The sequence below is a fragment of the Astatotilapia calliptera genome, chromosome 9 (assembly GCF_964374335.1).
Source record: "Astatotilapia calliptera chromosome 9, fAstCal68.1, whole genome shotgun sequence".
NCBI lineage: Eukaryota > Metazoa > Chordata > Actinopteri > Cichliformes > Cichlidae > Astatotilapia > Astatotilapia calliptera.
Genome location: NC_137430.1, coordinates 10,200,518 through 10,219,039, shown reverse-complemented (window position 1 = coordinate 10,219,039; position 18,522 = coordinate 10,200,518). Strand labels below are relative to the sequence as shown.

Genomic DNA, 18,522 nt, shown 5'->3' with positions numbered 1-18,522 from the left:
GTAAAAACCCACTGCCTCCTGAGATAAAGATCAGCAAGTCAAGCTGGCAGCAGACGACACAAAACGCTCTCTGGAGGAGGCGGCGACTGTGGAGCAGGCCGACGGAGAGGCGGATCGGCAGACAGGAAGCTCCCGGGGTCCCACAACAAGATGTTGCGCGTCAGACTGGAGCAGGATATCCCCATGTTGGTGACACTGCCCATCGAGGTACAGCCCAACTTGGCAAACCAACCCTTCCCTTTCTTGGACACCACACTGGCTGATCTGGGCATCCAAGACTGAGTCTCACTCCGTGTGGGGACGTTTTTTTGTTTTTGTTTGTTTTTTAAGAAGCAATCATGTGTATATATTCAGCACAGAGCTGAAGGAGAGGGTGGTTTGGGTTGACAACAAGAAGACCCATCCTAGAGGTACGGCGGTGGGATCCAACTGCAGGGATGTGGTCAGATGGCAGTCTGTGGAAATCAGGTGACAGTGAGAGCAACTTGATTTTCCTATTTTGTCCTTCAGATACGAGTGAAAGCCCAGATGCCAGGAGACAAGCAGCTCCAGGAGGTCCTGTACAGCACCGAGGTCCACACTGACCGCTCCTTCTGCTGCACTGGAATGGATATCCTGCCCTGGAAACAGACGTGTGCAGGTCTAGAAGCAGTTTAAATCCCATACTTTTTTGATCTGTGAGGCTCTTAATGTCACGTCTGCAGCCATGAAAGTCAGCTCAGGGTTTCTTGATTCTGATTTTTCTTTGCTGTGTCACATTTAGCTCATATCTGCATTGCCATGCCCTGAAAACAAGCTGCCGGGCTTTAGTCAGGCTCAGGGACAACGGGAGATCTGAGGAGCAACACAATGAGAACAACTAAAACTGAACAAACTTAACATCTGATTACCTTTTTTATTTGTAAGAAAAAGTTTAACATGAACGCGCCAACTGTCCACAGCAAAGCTTATTATGACAAGACTGCTTTTATTCAGTGATGTCAAAGTGTCATCACTTCATACCTCTGAACTGACATTAGATGTATTGCATACCTTGTTAGAATTACACTGTTGAAGCATTTGTAAAAAGCTTCTGTCCTTGTTAATTTATGTTTTAGGATAAGTTTTTGGGCTGTGTAAGGTCACAGGTTGCATTTCTGAGCAGAGTAGTAAAGGTAAAGTAAGTGTTTTCAAAACTAGCCACTCAGCATGTGTACAAACAGTGAGAAATCTCTGAAGAAAACCGTTTGAAGGAGCAAGAGCACACGTGTTTCTCCACAGGTTAAAGCCCGCTTTAATAATCAATATGAATCAAAGACTTCTGTCAACACAAAATAAATGTAAGGAAACACTTTCCTGTGCAACATCCAGTTTCTATAACTGACGACAAGCTTGGACCACAGTGATCTAAACTCATCCTCTACATTGGAAATGTAAACAAATGTAAATGTGGTTTTTACTGTACCAGAGCAGGGCTGTGTGTGTAGAGCACAGCCAGGCAGCTGAACACTGTATTGTTCTCTTTTTGGTCCTCTTCGAGCGGGAGACGAGCCACCAAAGCTGGCAACACCGGTCAGTGAACACATTCAGTTTTCAGGCCCCTCTTCTGTGGAACCAGCTTCCAGTTTGGATTCAGAAGACAAGATTTCAAGATTAGGCTTAAAACTTTCCTCTTTGGTAAAGTATATATTTAGGGCTGGACCAGGTGACCCTGAATCCTCCCTTAGTTATGCTGCAATAGATGTAGCCTGCCGGGGATTCCCATGATGCATTGAGTTTTTCCTTTCCAGTCTCCTTTCTCACTCAGTATGAGTTAATAGACCTCTCTGCATTGAATCATATCTGTTATTAACCTCTGTCTCTCTTCCACAGCAGGTCTTTTATCCTGTCTTCCTTCTCTCACCCCAACCGGTCACAGAAGATGGCCCCGCCCCTCCCTGAGCCTGGTTCTGCTGGAGGTTTCTTCCTGTTAAAAGGGAGTTTTTCCTTCCCACTGTCGCCAAAGTGCTTGCTCATAGGGGGTCATATGATTGTTGGGTTTTTCTCTGTATCTATGAAGCGCCTTGAGGTGACTTTTGTTGTGATTTGGCGCTATATAAATAAAATTGAATTGAATTGAATTGAATTATCTGAGGAAGAAGCAGAGTTGGTTTGTTTCCAGCTGAAATCATCCAGGCTCAGGAATTTGAATCGATCCACATCATTTCTGCTTGAACTAGAGAACATGAGTGTCGACTTACATTTGGTCTGTGAGACACATGTCATAGTGACAGTATTTGGGTTAATATGGCATTACTCACCCTGGTCGCATTTCTTCAATATCAGGCACCAAGTTCAGGAACTCGTTCTCTTGCAGCCCGCGCAAGGTAGGAGGTCTCCAGAGTGGGAACCATCGGGAAGTTTTCACAGTCTGAGCAGGAGGGACTGGAGGCACGTGAGCTGTTCTCAGGGGTCCTTTAACACAAATCACACCAAGTTAGAATCAAATAGATAACCTGTCAATAACCGTTTGCAGATCGAGGTCAATGTTCCTAAAAATATGTTTACTTCTGGCCCATGGAGCCACAGCGCGAGTCCGACAGAGAGGGGCAGGTAGAGGAAGGGGTGAGGGTGGCACTGCTGAAGCTCGTCACGGATGGATCACGTCCGATCGGTGAGATGAGAGAAAGCTGAAGTGAAACAACAGCAGGATGAGGTAGACGTCAATATAGGAACTCCCTGATGTGACACAGAAAGGCTATTTTTTTATTTCTTTGTATTATTTCTCACCTTGCAGTCACTGATGCTGTTCACCAGCTGCTTGTATTCAGTATTGAAGGTGTGTGTCAGAAGGCGCAGGCACTACAACACAACAGGAACAAGACTGATCAGCTCCGAGCAGAGAAGGAAGAAGGCAGCAACAAGAACGCCCACTAAGCCCACGTTTTTCTCACCTTGGTGGCCAGCTCCTTCTCACGCTTTCAAAGGTGGTGCTGGAGATCTGCGAGGAGACGGAGGTGGACGTGGACAGAGTGCCGGAGCTCACGCTGGGGGACAGAGACTCACTCAGGGACTTGGTGGTGGGAGCTGTTCCCACGGGAGCCGCCTCTCCCAGAAGGTGACGGGTCTTTTCCACCTGGACGAAAGATGGGGGCGAATGTGAGGTGGGGAGAAGAGGGGAGGTTAGTCATGTAAAGTCTGTACTCTAAGAAAAAACTTTTTAGAATAGCACTTTGGTCTTTGAGTTGAAAAGTCATTTTTCCCTCTACGATATTAAACAGATTTATTTCTTTATGAATCTTTTAAGGCCCCACCTCCTGCAGCTGCTCCATCTTCTCCAGCTCCCACTGGTGCTCTAGGATGAGGCTATCTCCTCTGGGCCTCCAGCCGGCCAGGTTCTCCTCTCCACGCACATAAGCCACTGATGTGTCCAGGACCTTCCTCCTCCTCCTCTGCATCCCTGCTCAGGACATGAGCCCTCATTAGGATGAAGCTCTCCACAGAATTATGATAAAACAGCTGCCGTTCTTTAAACATGTTTCATGGCCGCTCACCTGGGCTTCCAGTGTCAGACATCTTACACAAGCTCAGCTCGTAGATCCCAGTCACTCGGTTGCTATAATGAAGCAGAAGTTTTGAACAAGGAAACTTTGTAACAGGGCAGATATCTTTGATTGTGAAACAGAGATGGCCACAGTGCAGCAGCCCAGATTTACCAGTCAGGAGTTTTGGAGTATCCAGTCCCAAAGAGGTTCTTGAGAGAACGGGGTGGGGAAATCTTGGCGTCTCGGGAGTAAAAGACCATGCAGATGTCTTTGGTGATAATGGCAGGCTGGATGCAATGGTCCAGCTGCAGAGAGGAGATAAAGGGTGTGTGTTAGACACGATGACATCAAGAGACTTAAAAACACGTACAAACAGGTACAACACGGCGGAGCAGCGGCTGACCTCCAGATACGCAGATAAGGTCATGTAGATCTTCTCTCCGTAGGGAGTGACGCGGTTGAGCAGGAGGGAACCTTTTAAGGGTGTTTTTATTTGTGCTCCCTGGCCTGGAAATAAACGGTTTCCGATCAGACCTGCTTCATCTTTGTGCCCTTGGTATCTGACTCGCTTGCTCCCCCATGCATTTTAAAAGAATCCTTCTCTTCAGCATGAAGTTCTGGCACAGCTTTAGTGTCTGCATTACATGTACACAAAGACAGAAACATTCAATGATAAAAACACACAGTGGAATAAAATTGTAAGACGTCATCAGTTGATGCAGTTTAAGGACACTTGTTGTTCTGTGCAGTCTCACCTGGAGCTCACGCTTCTAGTTCATGCCATCATCACCAAAGATTCTTCAATTAATAGTTTAAAGATGTCCATGAATGCACTGCTAACTGCTCTTCACCCTGATAAAAATCAACATGCATTTAGAATAAGAAACACTTTTACAAAACCAAAAGCTTCACTGTACTTAGTGATTTATACGTCTACAAAACAGGTTCAGTTTGTAACTGAGAGAGCGGCTCAGTGGCGCTGAATTATATTTCCAATAGAAACACAATTTCATATGTTGTAGTAACAACACACTGCCACAAGATGTCAGCCTAGGCCTACTTTAACATGCTGTTCCAGTACAAAAGAAAAAGTGACAGAGCCTTGAAAGAGTGACAGAGACACTTTTTATGAACTCATCTGTAATGTGTCACCTTTTCTGTAGGATGAAGAAGTGCTTCCCTTCTTTTAAAGTAAATACAGGCTTACAAAGATCCTCTAAACATGTTTCTGAAATAATCCTAAACACAATCATTAAATCAAAAATGCAAGAAACTATTTATTTAATCACTCTTCTTAACTTAATTCCTTAACTTAGTAAAAAAAAAAAAAAAAATAGACAAGAACTTTTCTTCTGTCTCACCTCTGTCAGTTTTCATGCTGTTGCAAGAACAGGTGGAGGTGCAGGTGGAACTTTGACTTCAGTGTGGTTTGTATGTGCAGGCAGGAGTCTGACATCTCAGGACAGCAGAGGGTTGTCGAGCACGGTGACTCCTGCTGCGACACCCCCGTCTGACTGTCCTGAGCTCTTGGTCCTCAGCAGACGGCCCACACACTCATTCATCACCATGTCTTTACCCTGCCTGTAAGAAAACCAAGAAAAGGCTAACATTAGAAACAGCCACCAACCAATCCCTTTTACTCCACCACCCAAAAACCAGTGAGAAACACTAGTTAGTATTAACTTGGAATCAAAGTGCACTAATCCCCAGGCTCCCAGCATAACATACAGTCCAACACAAACTCCACAAACTGTCTTGCTTCAGCTGACTTTCCTTCACCTTCTCTCCAAACAATCTGTTGTGCTCTTTTCAGCACAAAGCCACACTCCTGCTCACTGATCCTCACCTCTTTTTAACCTAGTCTCAGCAACTTTGTCCCATAGCTTGCACATCCTTTCCACACTCAGAAAAATAAAGGTGCCAACTGGAACCAAAAGTGGTTCTTTAGACTGATGCCATAGAAGAACCTTTTTTGGTGCCACAAAGAACCTTTCAAACAATGGTTCTTTGAAGAACCATTTCTTTCAGTGGTTCATTGAAGAACCATTAAAGGTGCCCCAAAGAACCATCAAGAAATGGTTCTTTGGGGCACCTTTAATGGTTTTTCAAAGAACCATTTTTAAAAAGGTTCTTCAAATGGTTCTTTAAAAGAACCATTTTAAAGAACCTTTTTTGAGTGGTTCTTTAAAAAACCATTTTAAATCTTTCAAAATAAAATGCATCATAAATTGAATTTGAGCAGGGTAAAATAAATACGAGCACAGCATAGACATATATTAATGGTTTATTGTCATTTTGTAGTTACCAAAACACAAAAAGGCATTTTAACCCTCAGCACAACATCACTACTAATACATGTCACATATTAGTGTTTTAAACAGTAATAATTAAATATATTGGCTATACTATATATATATATATATATATATATATATATATATATATATATATATATCTCAAAGTCAAAGTCAACTTTATTTGTCGATTCTGCCACATGTACAGGACATACAGAGAATAGAAATTGCGTTACTCTCAATCCCTAGATAAATAGCAAATGAACATTTAAATATATTTAAATATAAAAGTGATTAAAAATGCAAGTAAAATAATTAAAAAGTAAAAATTTAAATAAATACAATTTTACATATAACAAGAAAGCTATACAATATACAATATAATGGGTAAGTGACATTGAGTGTAAACCAGGCAGAGTAGTGCAAATAGGCAAATGGAGATTTAGTAGTGTACGGTAAGAGAAAGTGTAACAACAAAGTATATGTATATATATATATATATATATATATATATATATATATATATATATATATATATATATATATATATATATATATATATATATATATATATCTACAGATAACACAACAAATAATACATGTATTGTTTAATTAATAAAACATCAGAAAGTGATAAAACACGTTAGAAATAGCAATAGCTTCATAACAGACCAATAAATCAACACATTTTCATCAGCAGATGTTTGCATGTTCAGTAAAAACATTTCAACAACAAGTTTATGATTAAAATGATCAATGAACTTCAGCCTTACGCTCTGTAATGTACTTTTCATGTTGTACTCATGGCCCTTTGTTAGTCCAGTTTAGGACAATGTCTCTGACGTATGTTTCATATCAAATATATGTCATATCAAAACAAGCCCACACCTGCAGTTGTTTCAGTTTTTCACTGGTGTTTCCTGTCAGCTGGTCAACCTCACTCAGGCGGACATCCATATCAGCCAACCAAACGACAAGTTCCTCCCTTTGTGCTTCAAATCCCTCCCACTCTGAGACAAGGAGCTGAAAGAGAGAGAAAAGAGTCAATTATAAAGAAGAGAGAAAAGTGAAACCCTCCTCAGAAGGTCTGACTCGCATACCTGCAGTTGACCTGTGATGGACTCCAGTTTGGCGTTCACGTCATCCCTCGCCGATGCCAGCAGCAGAGTCTGCAGGGTGCCCTGGAAGAGCTGAGTTAAGGTTCGACTCCTCCTGGTCAGGCTCTCCAGCTGGATGACCCGAGGTCTCCCCTCTCGCCGCTGCCTCTGAACACACAAACACAAATTGCATCTGAAGCAGGAGGTGCAGATTTTTTTTGCTATTCTTTTCTAAATCCAGGCTAGATCACGTGGAGGTATTTGGAAAACTGTTTTGGCCAGTGGACGACTGTTGTCTTGCAGAAAGTCAAATCAATCAAACATATGCGATACACAATCAATTCACAAGAACACATTGTAAAAAATAAGTCCAGTTCTTGCCTGATTTCAAGTGAAATCTGCATCAAAACAGGGTGACAGAAGTAAAACGAGTGCACAAAGCCTCACTTTGTACAAGCCTGCTATTACAGTTCTCCTCTATGCAGACGACTTTCCTGTTTTCAAGGCACAACTTGGATCTGCTGTACGAATCTTATGGATACACACTAAATGAAATAATAGTGTGCATGACTCCAGATTCTGATCCCTCATCCTAATATGGTCCCAACATAGCAACAGCAATAAAGCAAATGTTGAGGCTTCAAAATACAAAGTCCATAAACCAATGGCTGACATGGGTTTTATCATAAGGGTGATAAATATACAGATTTCAGTCTGTCTTAGAGATTTGATTTTCATTTACCTGCAGATGCACTATACGTACCTGCTCCATGGTTTTTCACAACATTTTGCACATCACTATTTAATACAGGAAGTACGTGAACTAAAACAAGTCATCGGTCTTTGTGAGAGGACCATATTAATGAAACAAACCTCAATGACATCATAGGGATCCCTAAAGATGCTCCTGCTGCTTCTCTTCCTCCTCATCCTAAGCTTCCTTCTTCTTGTCCTCGCCTTCCATCCAATTGTAATTCAATCTAATTGTGTTTCTGCCCCTCCTCTTCCTCATTTTGTTGGAGCTGTGAACACAGTTAATGTGAATCTGGATTAATTTGTGCAAACAAGAAAAATCTACAGCTTTTTGGTCAGAGGTGCTCTTGTGATTTAAGCCAGGTAGAGTAGATTTATGTGTTGATGCTACCTGCTTCAGCTCTGGCTGCTGAGTGATATTTACACCCTGGCTGGATTACAAACTTTAACCATGTGCTGAACTTTGGCCCAGCGTTGATACCTCTTGTTAGTATAACGACCTCTTCTTAGCTTGTATGTATGATGTATGATGGTGGATAAATGAAATATACAAAAAAATTTAACTATATTACAAAAGAACATCTATCTTGGAAACATCAAATGACCGGAGCATAACTTGTCAACTAGTCCGAAACTAAGTTATGCAGGAACAGTCAAAGACACACCTTCTCATGTTTGAAACCATTGTTTGAAAGGTTCTTTGTGGCACCAAAAAAGGTTCTTCTATGGCATCAGTCTAAAGAACCACGTTCTATTCATTTCTATATAATTCTATTAGACAATAAAGAGTTATCTAATCTAATTATTCATTCAAAACACTTATGCATAGCTGTATTTTATACAGCTCATACAGAATTCAAAGTACAGGTTCATGTGAGTATTTAATGTACGGCTCAGATCTACAGACTTTCAGAGTTTCTAGAGCAGACACAGAGCTCACGTCATAACAGGCTTCAGGCGCCATTTTAGTGACTTTAACAATATATTAAATTTTAATTTCGGTCTAGCTGACATTAGGTTATGTACGCAGCACGCAACTGAACCACATATTTTAGAAGCCAAAGGTTCAAATTAGCTGGGAGCAGCTTCACTTAATTATAACAGTGGTTTTGTTAGGAAAACAGTTTCTGTATACCGGATACTAAATTGCGCTGACCTCAACGGCTAACGTATCTAGCTAATCGCTACTGTTAGCACAACATTAACAGCAAGCTACAATGACGAGTAACAAAAACAAAACAGTAATAAGGTTTTAATGGAAATGTTTTACCTTTTCTAACAGTCCCAGAATCCACAGCTTCAAAGTCCAGCAGGTACTGAAGACTGTTATCCGCCTCGCTGTCACCGTCCGTGAGTTTTTTTTCCCGAAAGGTCAAGGCCTGCCGCTCGCACACTCTGTCTGCGCATGCGCATCCCAACGACTGACCCCCTCCGTCGAGAAGGGTCTGGCTGCAGCCACTGTGGAGCTCCACAGTAACCGGATACACGTGACCTCCACACTAACCGGAAACACGTGACCTACACAGTAGCCGGAAACACGTGACCTCCACAGTAGCCGTAAACACGCATGGAAACCGTGGAAGTTTTGCAAGTTGATCGCAAAGGTTGGTTAAGTCTTTCTTAAATAAGTTTGCCGTTAGTGATTTCATAATTCTAGGAATCGTCTAGTTTTCTTACAATGATCATGTTGCCACTTTTTTTGCGTTACAACAACATTCCTCCTTATTTTAATGTTTTTTCATCGTGCTCCATGGCAGAGAAACGCACAGATATGCTTTTTCCTGGGCCTGGTTTCAGTAAGAGAGCTGGATTAACTTCTTCTGTGGGCGAGAAGAAGCAAAAACCACATTTTGCATTAGAGTATGATTTATTGTTGGCGTCAGAGATGCGAAATAATGAATACTTCAATACTGTACTTAAGTAGAATTTTCTGGTATCTTTACTTTACTGCTGTACTTTTTTGTGCCTACTGTATACTTCTTTATACTTCTACTTCTCACATTTTAGCACGCGTATCTGTACTTTGTAATGCGTACATTTGTAAATCAGCCCCCTGCACGCGTGCTTTGGACGCAAGATTACTTCAAAATTTTGTACATAAATTATATTTTAGACCCTGTACTTCTTACTTCGACTTAACTAAAAAGTTGAGTCAGTGCTTTTTAAACAGAGGTATCTAAACTGTAGTAAGGAACGTGTGTACTTGTGACACCTTTGGTTAGCGTCAACACTGTAAATTTCGTTACAAACAGATTTATATATTTATCAATACTTCTATTTGTCATTCTTTTCTGTACAGCTTTTTTATTGCCCAGATTTTAGTTAGCCCCTGTTCAATTGACTGTTACATGTCAATAGAAACATGTCTCACAAGTTAAAGTGTCTTGTAATATATTTGTGGGGTTTTTTTCAAGGATTTTCTTCCCAAATCTATTACATGCCAACTGTAAATTGTTATTTCTGCTAAAACCTTAACTTAAATGTGTATATGGTGTTTATCTGTTTCTCTCTCTGTTTTAGATGCACTTATCAATCTGGAATTCGGGCTTGAAGCCGGAATTGCAGGAATGCAACACGTGTTGCAGAGGACTTTTTCACTGCCCTCTGTGCCCCACTTTCAGCCCTGCTGTCAGGGCAAAGATTGAGGTGCTATGTTTGACATGTGATGGACAAATGAAGGCACTGGCTGTGTTTGTTTGTTTGTTTGTTTAATATGTTGTTGTTGTTGTTGTTTTTGCGTAGTACAAAATTCCTATTAAACTTATTTCAAAATGTTGTTCACTTGATTCTGTGTCCATACTTATAATAAAGGATTACAGTGTAACAGCATTAAATGTAAAAGCTTTTTTTTTAAACTTGTAATTTCAAAATAAAAAGCTTATTGTTGATATTAACAGTAAATAATTGTAAACAATAATATTTTCATACATTTTAAAAATTAACACTCTGGGCTCTATCCTGGCCATTTGTGGACACTTCACTTATTCTTTTTTTTGACTACTGCACTGCAGTGGAATGACACGGGTTTGATCTTAAGGATCTAATAGTTGTGTGTGTTGTGCATGACATTGCCACACAAATATCTATTTGCAAGATAGAGTAGAATAAATTATGACGCATGAAATATTACATAGGCTGCAGTGAATTTCTGTTGATACAGACTATTGAGCTTTGAGTTTCCCAGTCAAACTTAGCTTTGAAGCACCTGCTAACAACACTTTTACTCTTTTACATTTCATAACAAGACACCATAGCCAAAATATTAACAAAATATATATTATTAAAAAATTCAAAGCTGCAGCACATACAGCAACAAACATCGTTAGTAAATGTGTCCTGGAGTTTATGCAGGTGCAGAAAGTGCTGCTGCTGTAAGTCAGCCTAACAGCTTCCAGATCACTTATTTTTCTGGAAAGATGGTAGGAAGGGCATCACTGCTCATTTCTACAGAATCACAGATCTTGGAATGCAATCCCTTTGTACCATGAAACCACTTCGCAGTACTAGGAGTCCACTAAAACCTATAACGAGAGTGATCCTGGAAGAAATGGGGCACACACTAGTGACCTCAACAATTGCAAGACAGCCTTTTCCCCGATGCTCAGATGGGGAAAAAAAGGAAGTTTCATGAAAACATTAGGACTTTATCACCGTTTTATCTGAAAAGTTAATGGTAATATATAACCTAACTGGCTATAAAGAGTAAAAAATTTAGATACAATTTTGATTTTGATGAAAAGGACTGGTGCTATTTTAAAGAGTCACGTCGGTAAAAGTAGATAAATGTTTTAAGAAATCTACATTTTATAGCATTTTGTGAACATACACAAAAAGTGGCCATTTTTGGCAACAAACAAGCTGAAAGAGTTTTATATTTTTGGTTCTCCTTGAACAAAAATAATAGTGAATAATAATCAATGTTGATATTAATCAATTAGATGTCCCAGACTCTACTATTAATAATACAGCAGCCCCTCGTTTATCGCTGGTGTTACGTTCTAAAAATAACCCGCGGTAGGTGAAATCCATAGCCAAATTTATTTTTTACAATTATTACAGATGTTAAGACTGTAAAACCACTCACTACATGCTTTATACACTTTTCTCAGACAGGCATGAACATTTTCACACTTTTCTCTTTTGTTTAAACACTGTTAGAGTTCAAACCTTCGTAGAAACACAAGTCCAGTATTATGGAATGAAAACAAAAGGTGCATTTGAGGGTGCAAAACGTTTCGTCGGCATTGTTGTGTTTGTTTGGGAGAAAACTTCCAAACATACAGTACAGCACTTCAGAGTTACACTGCTAGCGATCGAAGATTTATGTAAATTCGACAAGCTAAACGCATTCTGTACTGTACAGCAGGAGTCCCCAACCTTTTTGCACCACAGACCACTTTAATGTCAGACAATATTTTCAGGGAACGACCTTTAAGGTGTCGCGGAGAAATACAACAAAAGAATTAAAAAAAGAAACTGTGGTATTTTGTAAATATAATGATAAACGTGACTTGAGCTGTGCGCCAACAACAATGACAGAGACATCCTCCTCTCTGCTTCTTAGCGCTCTCTGGTCGCTATGGTAACGCGTAAATAGTTCTTTCAAAATAAGACACACAACTACAACCATACATTTCACACCGGAGGATCAACTCTCGCGGAACGGTACCAAAAGACTCACGGACCTGGACCGGTCCGTGGGCCTATTAGGGACCGCTCCTGTACAGGAGACACTGGACTAGATTGATTGACAATGGTCTACAGCAATCAGAACGCACAACGCGATGTACTGTAAAAAAAATAAATAAATCAGCGAAACAGCAAGTGTCACTTTTGGCCACGAACAATTTAGGGGATGGTGAATTTTTTTGAACAAACCCAGAGTGTTAAAACCCCCCACTTAAAACCATTTTTATTTCTCAGCAGCATCAATAGTGACAAAAACGCAATTTAGTTTTCGCTGTCAAAGTAGATTTAACCGAAGTTACGTGTTTACGGCTAGTGTGGAGGTCACGTGTTTCCGGTTAATGTGGAGGTCACGTGTTTCCGGTTAGTGTGGAGGTCACGTGTTTCCGGTTAGTGTGGAGGTCACGTGTTTCCGGTTACTGTGGAGCTCCACAGTGGCTGCAGCCAGGTGCTCTTGCCTCCGTCCGCTCCCGGGAGGTTATAGTATGACGTGTTCTGACGTCACTCTCTCTCCCTGTCATTTATTTGGCTCGAAACACATATTAACAAATTGCTCAGTGATGAACAACTACTCAGATCATTTACCTAAGTTGTGATTTGTCAAAACGAAGTGTGTGTTTATTACACTGACATTCTGTTCTGCAATTGTTATTTACTTGTATCTTATAATTTGACTTTACATACTGCTGGGTGGTTTGTAAAGTTTACAATAATTAGTATTATCATTATGCTGTATTTTCAAAAATATATAATAATCTCAAAAGTAATGCCTTGGAGTAGAAAATGGTAATGCTTTATTAAAATTTAAAACTAAAGTACAGTATTTGAATGTGTGTATTGTGTCTACTGTTTGTTAACTCACCATATTCATAATGTGTTTGTGGGGTTAGGGGTGTGTGTGTGTGTGTGTGTGGGGGGGGGGGGGGGGGGGGGGTTAGGGTCTTTAGGCTTTGGCCCCCCACCCCTGCCACCAGTATATTTTTAAGCAAATATTTCTAACTTTTATTTGAATATTCAGTTTCCTACCATCTTCTCTTAAAGGGTAATTGCCAGGTAACCTGCCCTCCCCCTTCGCACACACATGCACACAAAGAAAACACACAGTATAATTCACAGCCTCATTATAGTGAATAAATATTTATGCCATTTACACCATCAAACTTAGATTGCTAAGGATGAAGAACCTTTTGTTCTTTAAAGAACCATTTGTAATAGCTGAAGAACCATCCACAAAATAAAAAGGTTCTTTGACGTATGATGGTTCTTTAAAGAACCATGAAGCCATCTGAAGAACCATTTAAGAACCATAATTTTTCTGAGTGCCTCATTGTTACAGAGGAAAGACTCTATAGTGAGAAACAGCTGAGGGGGAAACACTGATCTGGAAACGTCTGAGTGTTACAGAGGATATACATAGCACTGTGGTTCAGTGTCACACAATCACAAACAAATACAGCAAAGTACTAAAAAGGGTGTTGCCTCCAAAGATTGCTTTTACTGCACTGTAAAAAAATATTCCGTAGAAAAACGGAAAATGTCCTGGTAATTTTCTGCCAGTACATTTTCTGTTTTTTTACGGAAGTTTGACGGACTTTTCTGTAAACGATAAAACGGAAAATTCTGTAGATTTACAGTATACTCTCTGTACTATTTACGGACATTTCCTTCAGCTATAAAACGGAAGATTCCGTTTATTCACAGTATATTTTCTGTATCATTAACTGATATTTTCCGTAAATAGAAAATTTGAAATTTCTGTTTATATTACTATTTCCAAGCACTTCTTTTCACTGTAACTCATTAAATATAGTTCTTTATATCCTTGAACGTACATTTCTATGCAATTACAACCTAGTACACCATGTACTCAAAAATTCATAAATTAAAACTTAAATTAATTTGTGCTTCGTACACAACAACATTGGTACAATTAATGTTAAATATTCTTTTATTCTCCTCAACTCTAAAACTATACTAAAATATAATGACAGCATCCATCTTGTCATAAAACTACTAAACAGCTGATACATGAACAAAATAACTCACAAGCTTTCAAATTTGAGCATTTTTATTTCCTTAAAATCAGGTTGCCCTCATGTAAATGTGTTTATTTACATTCATTCAAGTGGCTACCAAGTGTTTTCTTCAAACAGGACACCCGACAAACAAAAAATGTCATATTTAACTATATGTTCACATGTAATAATATCCATAGTACCTTTTAGTTAGAATCACTGCCTTGTGGTAGTTTTGCCTCAGCCAAATGGTTAAGGTGTGGTTTACATCCATGTCTGTCCACTTATGATACAGTATACACATGTAGTCAGTTATAGCCAAACACCTTTGATTACTGAATTACATTCACTTCATTAATGAAAATGCTCAAAATAATCCTTAGACTCAAACGTTAGAACAGGCTTTTCCTCGCAGCACGCCGTGAAATAAATACTCAGAAAGAAAATGGCAGCCGTTTAAACTCATGTCTAAAAATGTATCGTTTCATGCATCGGTCAAAACACTCGACTCCAGGTACACGACGCCCAACTGAAAACACTTCACATAAGTCGAGTTGCCCGAGAATCACAGAATTTACAGAAAATGCACTATTTTGTGATATATATCGTTATCAGGAGAGAAATGTCTTATATTGGGATGTGAGATTTTGGTCATATCACACAGCCCTACAAAGGATTATAATTCACGTAGTTGCATACACATAACACCATTCTGTTGCAACAAAAGCAGTTTATAATTAAAGTAACATACATACCGGTACCTTGAAAAACGAAATCAACCACAACATTAAACTCACCTTGTGTTTGTAGAGAAGGTGGTCAGGGTTTTTCTTCATTTCCTGAGACCAGCTGCTCTGGATCATTACCAGCTTGTATCTTCATCTTTTTTTTCACTTGGTGAAGTCTTTCATTGCTCTGCACTGGAAAACCAAAGTGTGTGATCAAAGGTGAAATAAGGGATATTTTTCCACTGCAGGACTTAGAGTCAAGTAGTGATAGCTGTTGAACCATTTCTCAAATAATCTGTAAGGATCTGGATTTTTAAGAAAGATACAAATATCTCTGCTTATATTTGGCTAAAAGCTTGATATAGACAAGGCATATAAAGCCCCTGCACACCAGCACTGCGCTTACATTATAGTTCAATCAAGAAATAGTTATTATTGATTTATTATTGAATTTTTTTTAGTAATAATTATTAGTATTTAATCATATTTGCACAGTGGGGTGACAAAAGTATTCCACATACTAGAAATGCTGCTCAACATTTCATAAATTACATTTTCAACAAATGCTGGAGTAAAAACACAGTTACAGGGAAAATGTGTCTGTCTATAAATATTAACTAAACATTTCTATGTGCTACAAAATAGACATGTGGTGAGGTGAAACTATACTTTCAATAATATTACCACTACAGTCTGTTAACCACCGAAATAATCTATGCTGGTCAGCTAGCTAAAAGTATTTACTTTAGCAGCCCAAATCAGAGTGCTGCTAAAGTATCATCAGCAAAAGCTAATGCTACATTAGCATTTGCTAGCGTCAGCCAGGAAGGTCTGAGGGTTAAACTAGGGTTAGTGTAACTTTGCCCGAAACCCTTTAAAGTGTACAGTAGAGCCAACTGTAAAACATGGGTATTGATACAGTACTTATGAGAGTCCTAGAATAATTTCTAGGACCATAAGTTCTCACTTTCCCCAGTTATCCACATCGCTGACTTTCGCTAATTAGCTAGTTAGCAGTCACAGCTGTGTAATACCCAGAGAGACACAGACAGCTAACTATAATATTTATGAAAACTGGTTCAGCCACTGAAGGGCAAAACTGGTGGTATCACAGTAAAAATTATTTTAACATTAACTAAAATAAAGCTTAAGTCATGTTAAACCTAAATAACAATTATTTTTTTAAAAATGAGTCAGCAAAATATTCCTGACTTGTCTGGAGACAGCCGAAACCAGTTAACAAATAAATTAACAATTCTTTCTAAATAAAAACGCAGAGTCTTTTGAAAAATATTATTTTGATAAAAGGAAACATGAGTTTTAATACTTACCACAGAAATTTGAAGACAGTTTCTCCAACTTCAGAGTCCAAAATCCAGATGAAGCCTGAAAGAATGCATTGCAGTAGTTGAGAAATACAGAAAAATACCTGTAAATGACTAATACGGAAAATTCCTTCACGTTTATACAGTAGATAGTACTGTATTTTTACGGATTTTTTTTACAGTGTGTGTTTCAGCGTCTTTACGGAAGGCTGCGAAATAAAAAGATGCTCATATTCACTTGCATTTGTTACCCTGTTGTTATCTTCATGTCGGTTACCTTCACGTGCTGCTCTTTGGCAGTTTTACAGATTTTATTCTGAACATCTTTCTGAAGTGACTGGTTTTTGCTTGTATTCAGCAGAAACTGGAAACTAATCCAACTTGCTGAATGTATTTACACAGTCTTGTTTGCCTCCAGTGCAGTGTCTTTGTCACAAATGTGAGAAACAAATTAAAAGGTGATCATGCCAAAAGGTAGTGAAATTAATACAAAATTGTGAAGGCAAAGTGCCAGAAGAGTAAATACATGGTCACAAACTGTGTATCAGGTAAAATTGTCTAAGTGAGGGTTATGCTTGTGTTTTACTATAACACCATCTAGTGGATATCTAGTGCTCATTGTTCTTTGACAAATACTTTCAAATAGCTTCACAGTGCAAAGCAACCAGAACTGAAGGCAGATACAGTAAAGGCCTCGCAAGGGAGGAAACAACATTTGATATCTATGAGTTCTACACTCCAAACGGTCAATTATTAACAAAAAAACTTGCTTGTTCAATCCAATTTGAGCCTTTGAAAATGGGGGGATTGTATGAAAAAGGCCTAACTCCTGAACGAGCATTTTCAAGGATTTCAAGCACCTGTACCTGTTCAATGTTCACTTGAAAGACCCCCTTATAAAGTACTTCTAGCTGAAATGATGAGGACAAAATCCATGCTGCTTGTTTGTGAAAAATCTGAAAGTTGTGGCTGTATAGACAAACACAGTGAAAAATTTCTGAAGTCTCAGTGTCTCCCTGTGTGTTGATGCAGAATGTGTGCACACAGAAGACTCAGTGCCAGTTATCAATTTAGTTATTTATTTTTTGCACTGCATTAGATAACATCAAAATAGTGTTTTCAAAAATGACAATAATATTCCCAATTGTGTTATTTTTATGTTGTAATCTTTATGAAAAAACTTAAAAAACAAACAAACAAAAACAAAACACCTACCTCATAATCTTTTGAGTCTGGTATATGGCGGGGCGCTGTGGACACCCAAGTTTGTGAATGCAATAGCTCAAGAACGAGACAATGTAGAATTTTTTAATTAATACCATGGTAGCATTTACTAAAAATCTCTGTAAGGTTTAAATCTCAGGGACCTTGACTTCAAGGTCAGAGCTTAACTTTTCTAAAGAAAAGAGGATTTTCCCATTTATAAAACATGTATGTCTACTAGGAGGCTAAAGGTTAGCACTATATTTAAAAAGAGTTACAAACAACAATTAGATGATGCTTAAAGCTGGTTTATTTAATAAACATCCAGTTTATTTCCAATTTGGATCAAATTATGTCTGATTGAAGGACTGATGTAATGGTAAGTTGTCCGCTGCTCCGCTTTGAATATTGGTAAGAACTTGACACAGAGATTACTTAATGGATTTTAAGCAAAATTGTGCCTTAGTTCAAGAACATATTCATCAGTTGTTTTTATGTTTTTAGGCTTTTTTTCCCTTTTCAATTTTCACAAGAATTGCTAGTTCCCCTAGAGTTTTGGCCACCTCAACAATCAAGTGATTCCCTATGAGCAAGCAATGAGCGACAGTGGGAAGGAAAAACTCCCTTCTAAAAGGAAGAAACCTTCGACAGAACCAGGCTCTTAAAGGGACAGCCATCTGTCGCGACTGGTTGGGGTGGGGGGAGTGAAAATTAAAAAAGACAAAAAAGCCAAAGTGATCATTATTGGAGCAGCTTAATTAATTCTTGCAATGTAATCTGCTGTTAATGGCTTTTTACAATCCCTGTTTGTGTTTTTGTCATTTTTGTCCGTGGTTGAAGCAATGCTGGAGATTGATTCTCTATGATCTTTCTGTTTTGAAGGCTGCTGAGAGACCACAAGGTTTGGTCCCCGTTTGC

The 18,522-nt window shown here is 39.0% G+C and overlaps 2 protein-coding genes across 2 annotated transcripts; both read right to left on the bottom strand.

The window, feature by feature from the left end:
• Nucleotides 1–2,649: 2,649 nt before the first annotated feature.
• On the bottom strand, nucleotides 2,650–5,398 carry LOC145431057 (kinesin-like protein KIF1B). Its single transcript, XM_080306377.1, has 7 exons — nucleotides 4,865–5,398; nucleotides 4,259–4,355; nucleotides 3,907–4,138; nucleotides 3,675–3,808; nucleotides 3,513–3,574; nucleotides 3,273–3,418; nucleotides 2,650–3,094 (listed from the first exon to the last, which is right to left on the bottom strand). The coding sequence occupies exons 3-7, from the start codon at nucleotides 3,928–3,930 to the stop codon at nucleotides 2,909–2,911; spliced, it is 552 nt and encodes a 183-aa protein (XP_080162503.1). The 5' UTR covers nucleotides 3,931–4,138; nucleotides 4,259–4,355; nucleotides 4,865–5,398; the 3' UTR covers nucleotides 2,650–2,908.
• Nucleotides 5,399–6,390: 992 nt separating this feature from the next.
• Nucleotides 6,391–9,074, bottom strand: LOC145431058 (uncharacterized). Its single transcript, XM_080306378.1, has 4 exons — nucleotides 8,918–9,074; nucleotides 7,768–7,916; nucleotides 6,898–7,062; nucleotides 6,391–6,820 (listed from the first exon to the last, which is right to left on the bottom strand). The coding sequence occupies exons 2-4, from the start codon at nucleotides 7,822–7,824 to the stop codon at nucleotides 6,653–6,655; spliced, it is 390 nt and encodes a 129-aa protein (XP_080162504.1). The 5' UTR covers nucleotides 7,825–7,916; nucleotides 8,918–9,074; the 3' UTR covers nucleotides 6,391–6,652.
• Nucleotides 9,075–18,522: the final 9,448 nt, after the last annotated feature.

Coding starts and splice junctions, on each gene's coding strand:
- LOC145431057 (XM_080306377.1), bottom strand. CDS start 3,930: ATGACCTTATCTGCGTATCTGGAG. Junction 3,419..3,512: donor GTCTGACACTGGAAGCCCAG/GTGAGCGGCCAT, acceptor TGTCCTGAGCAG/GGATGCAGAGGAGGAGGAGG. Junction 3,095..3,272: donor AGATGGAGCAGCTGCAGGAG/GTGGGGCCTTAA, acceptor TCTTTCGTCCAG/GTGGAAAAGACCCGTCACCT.
- LOC145431058 (XM_080306378.1), bottom strand. CDS start 7,824: ATGAGGAGGAAGAGAAGCAGCAGGAGCATCTTTAGGGATCCCTATGAT. Junction 7,063..7,767: donor ATCCCTATGATGTCATTGAG/GTTTGTTTCATT, acceptor TTGTGTGTTCAG/AGGCAGCGGCGAGAGGGGAG. Junction 6,821..6,897: donor CCATCACAGGTCAACTGCAG/GTATGCGAGTCA, acceptor TCTCTCTTTCAG/CTCCTTGTCTCAGAGTGGGA.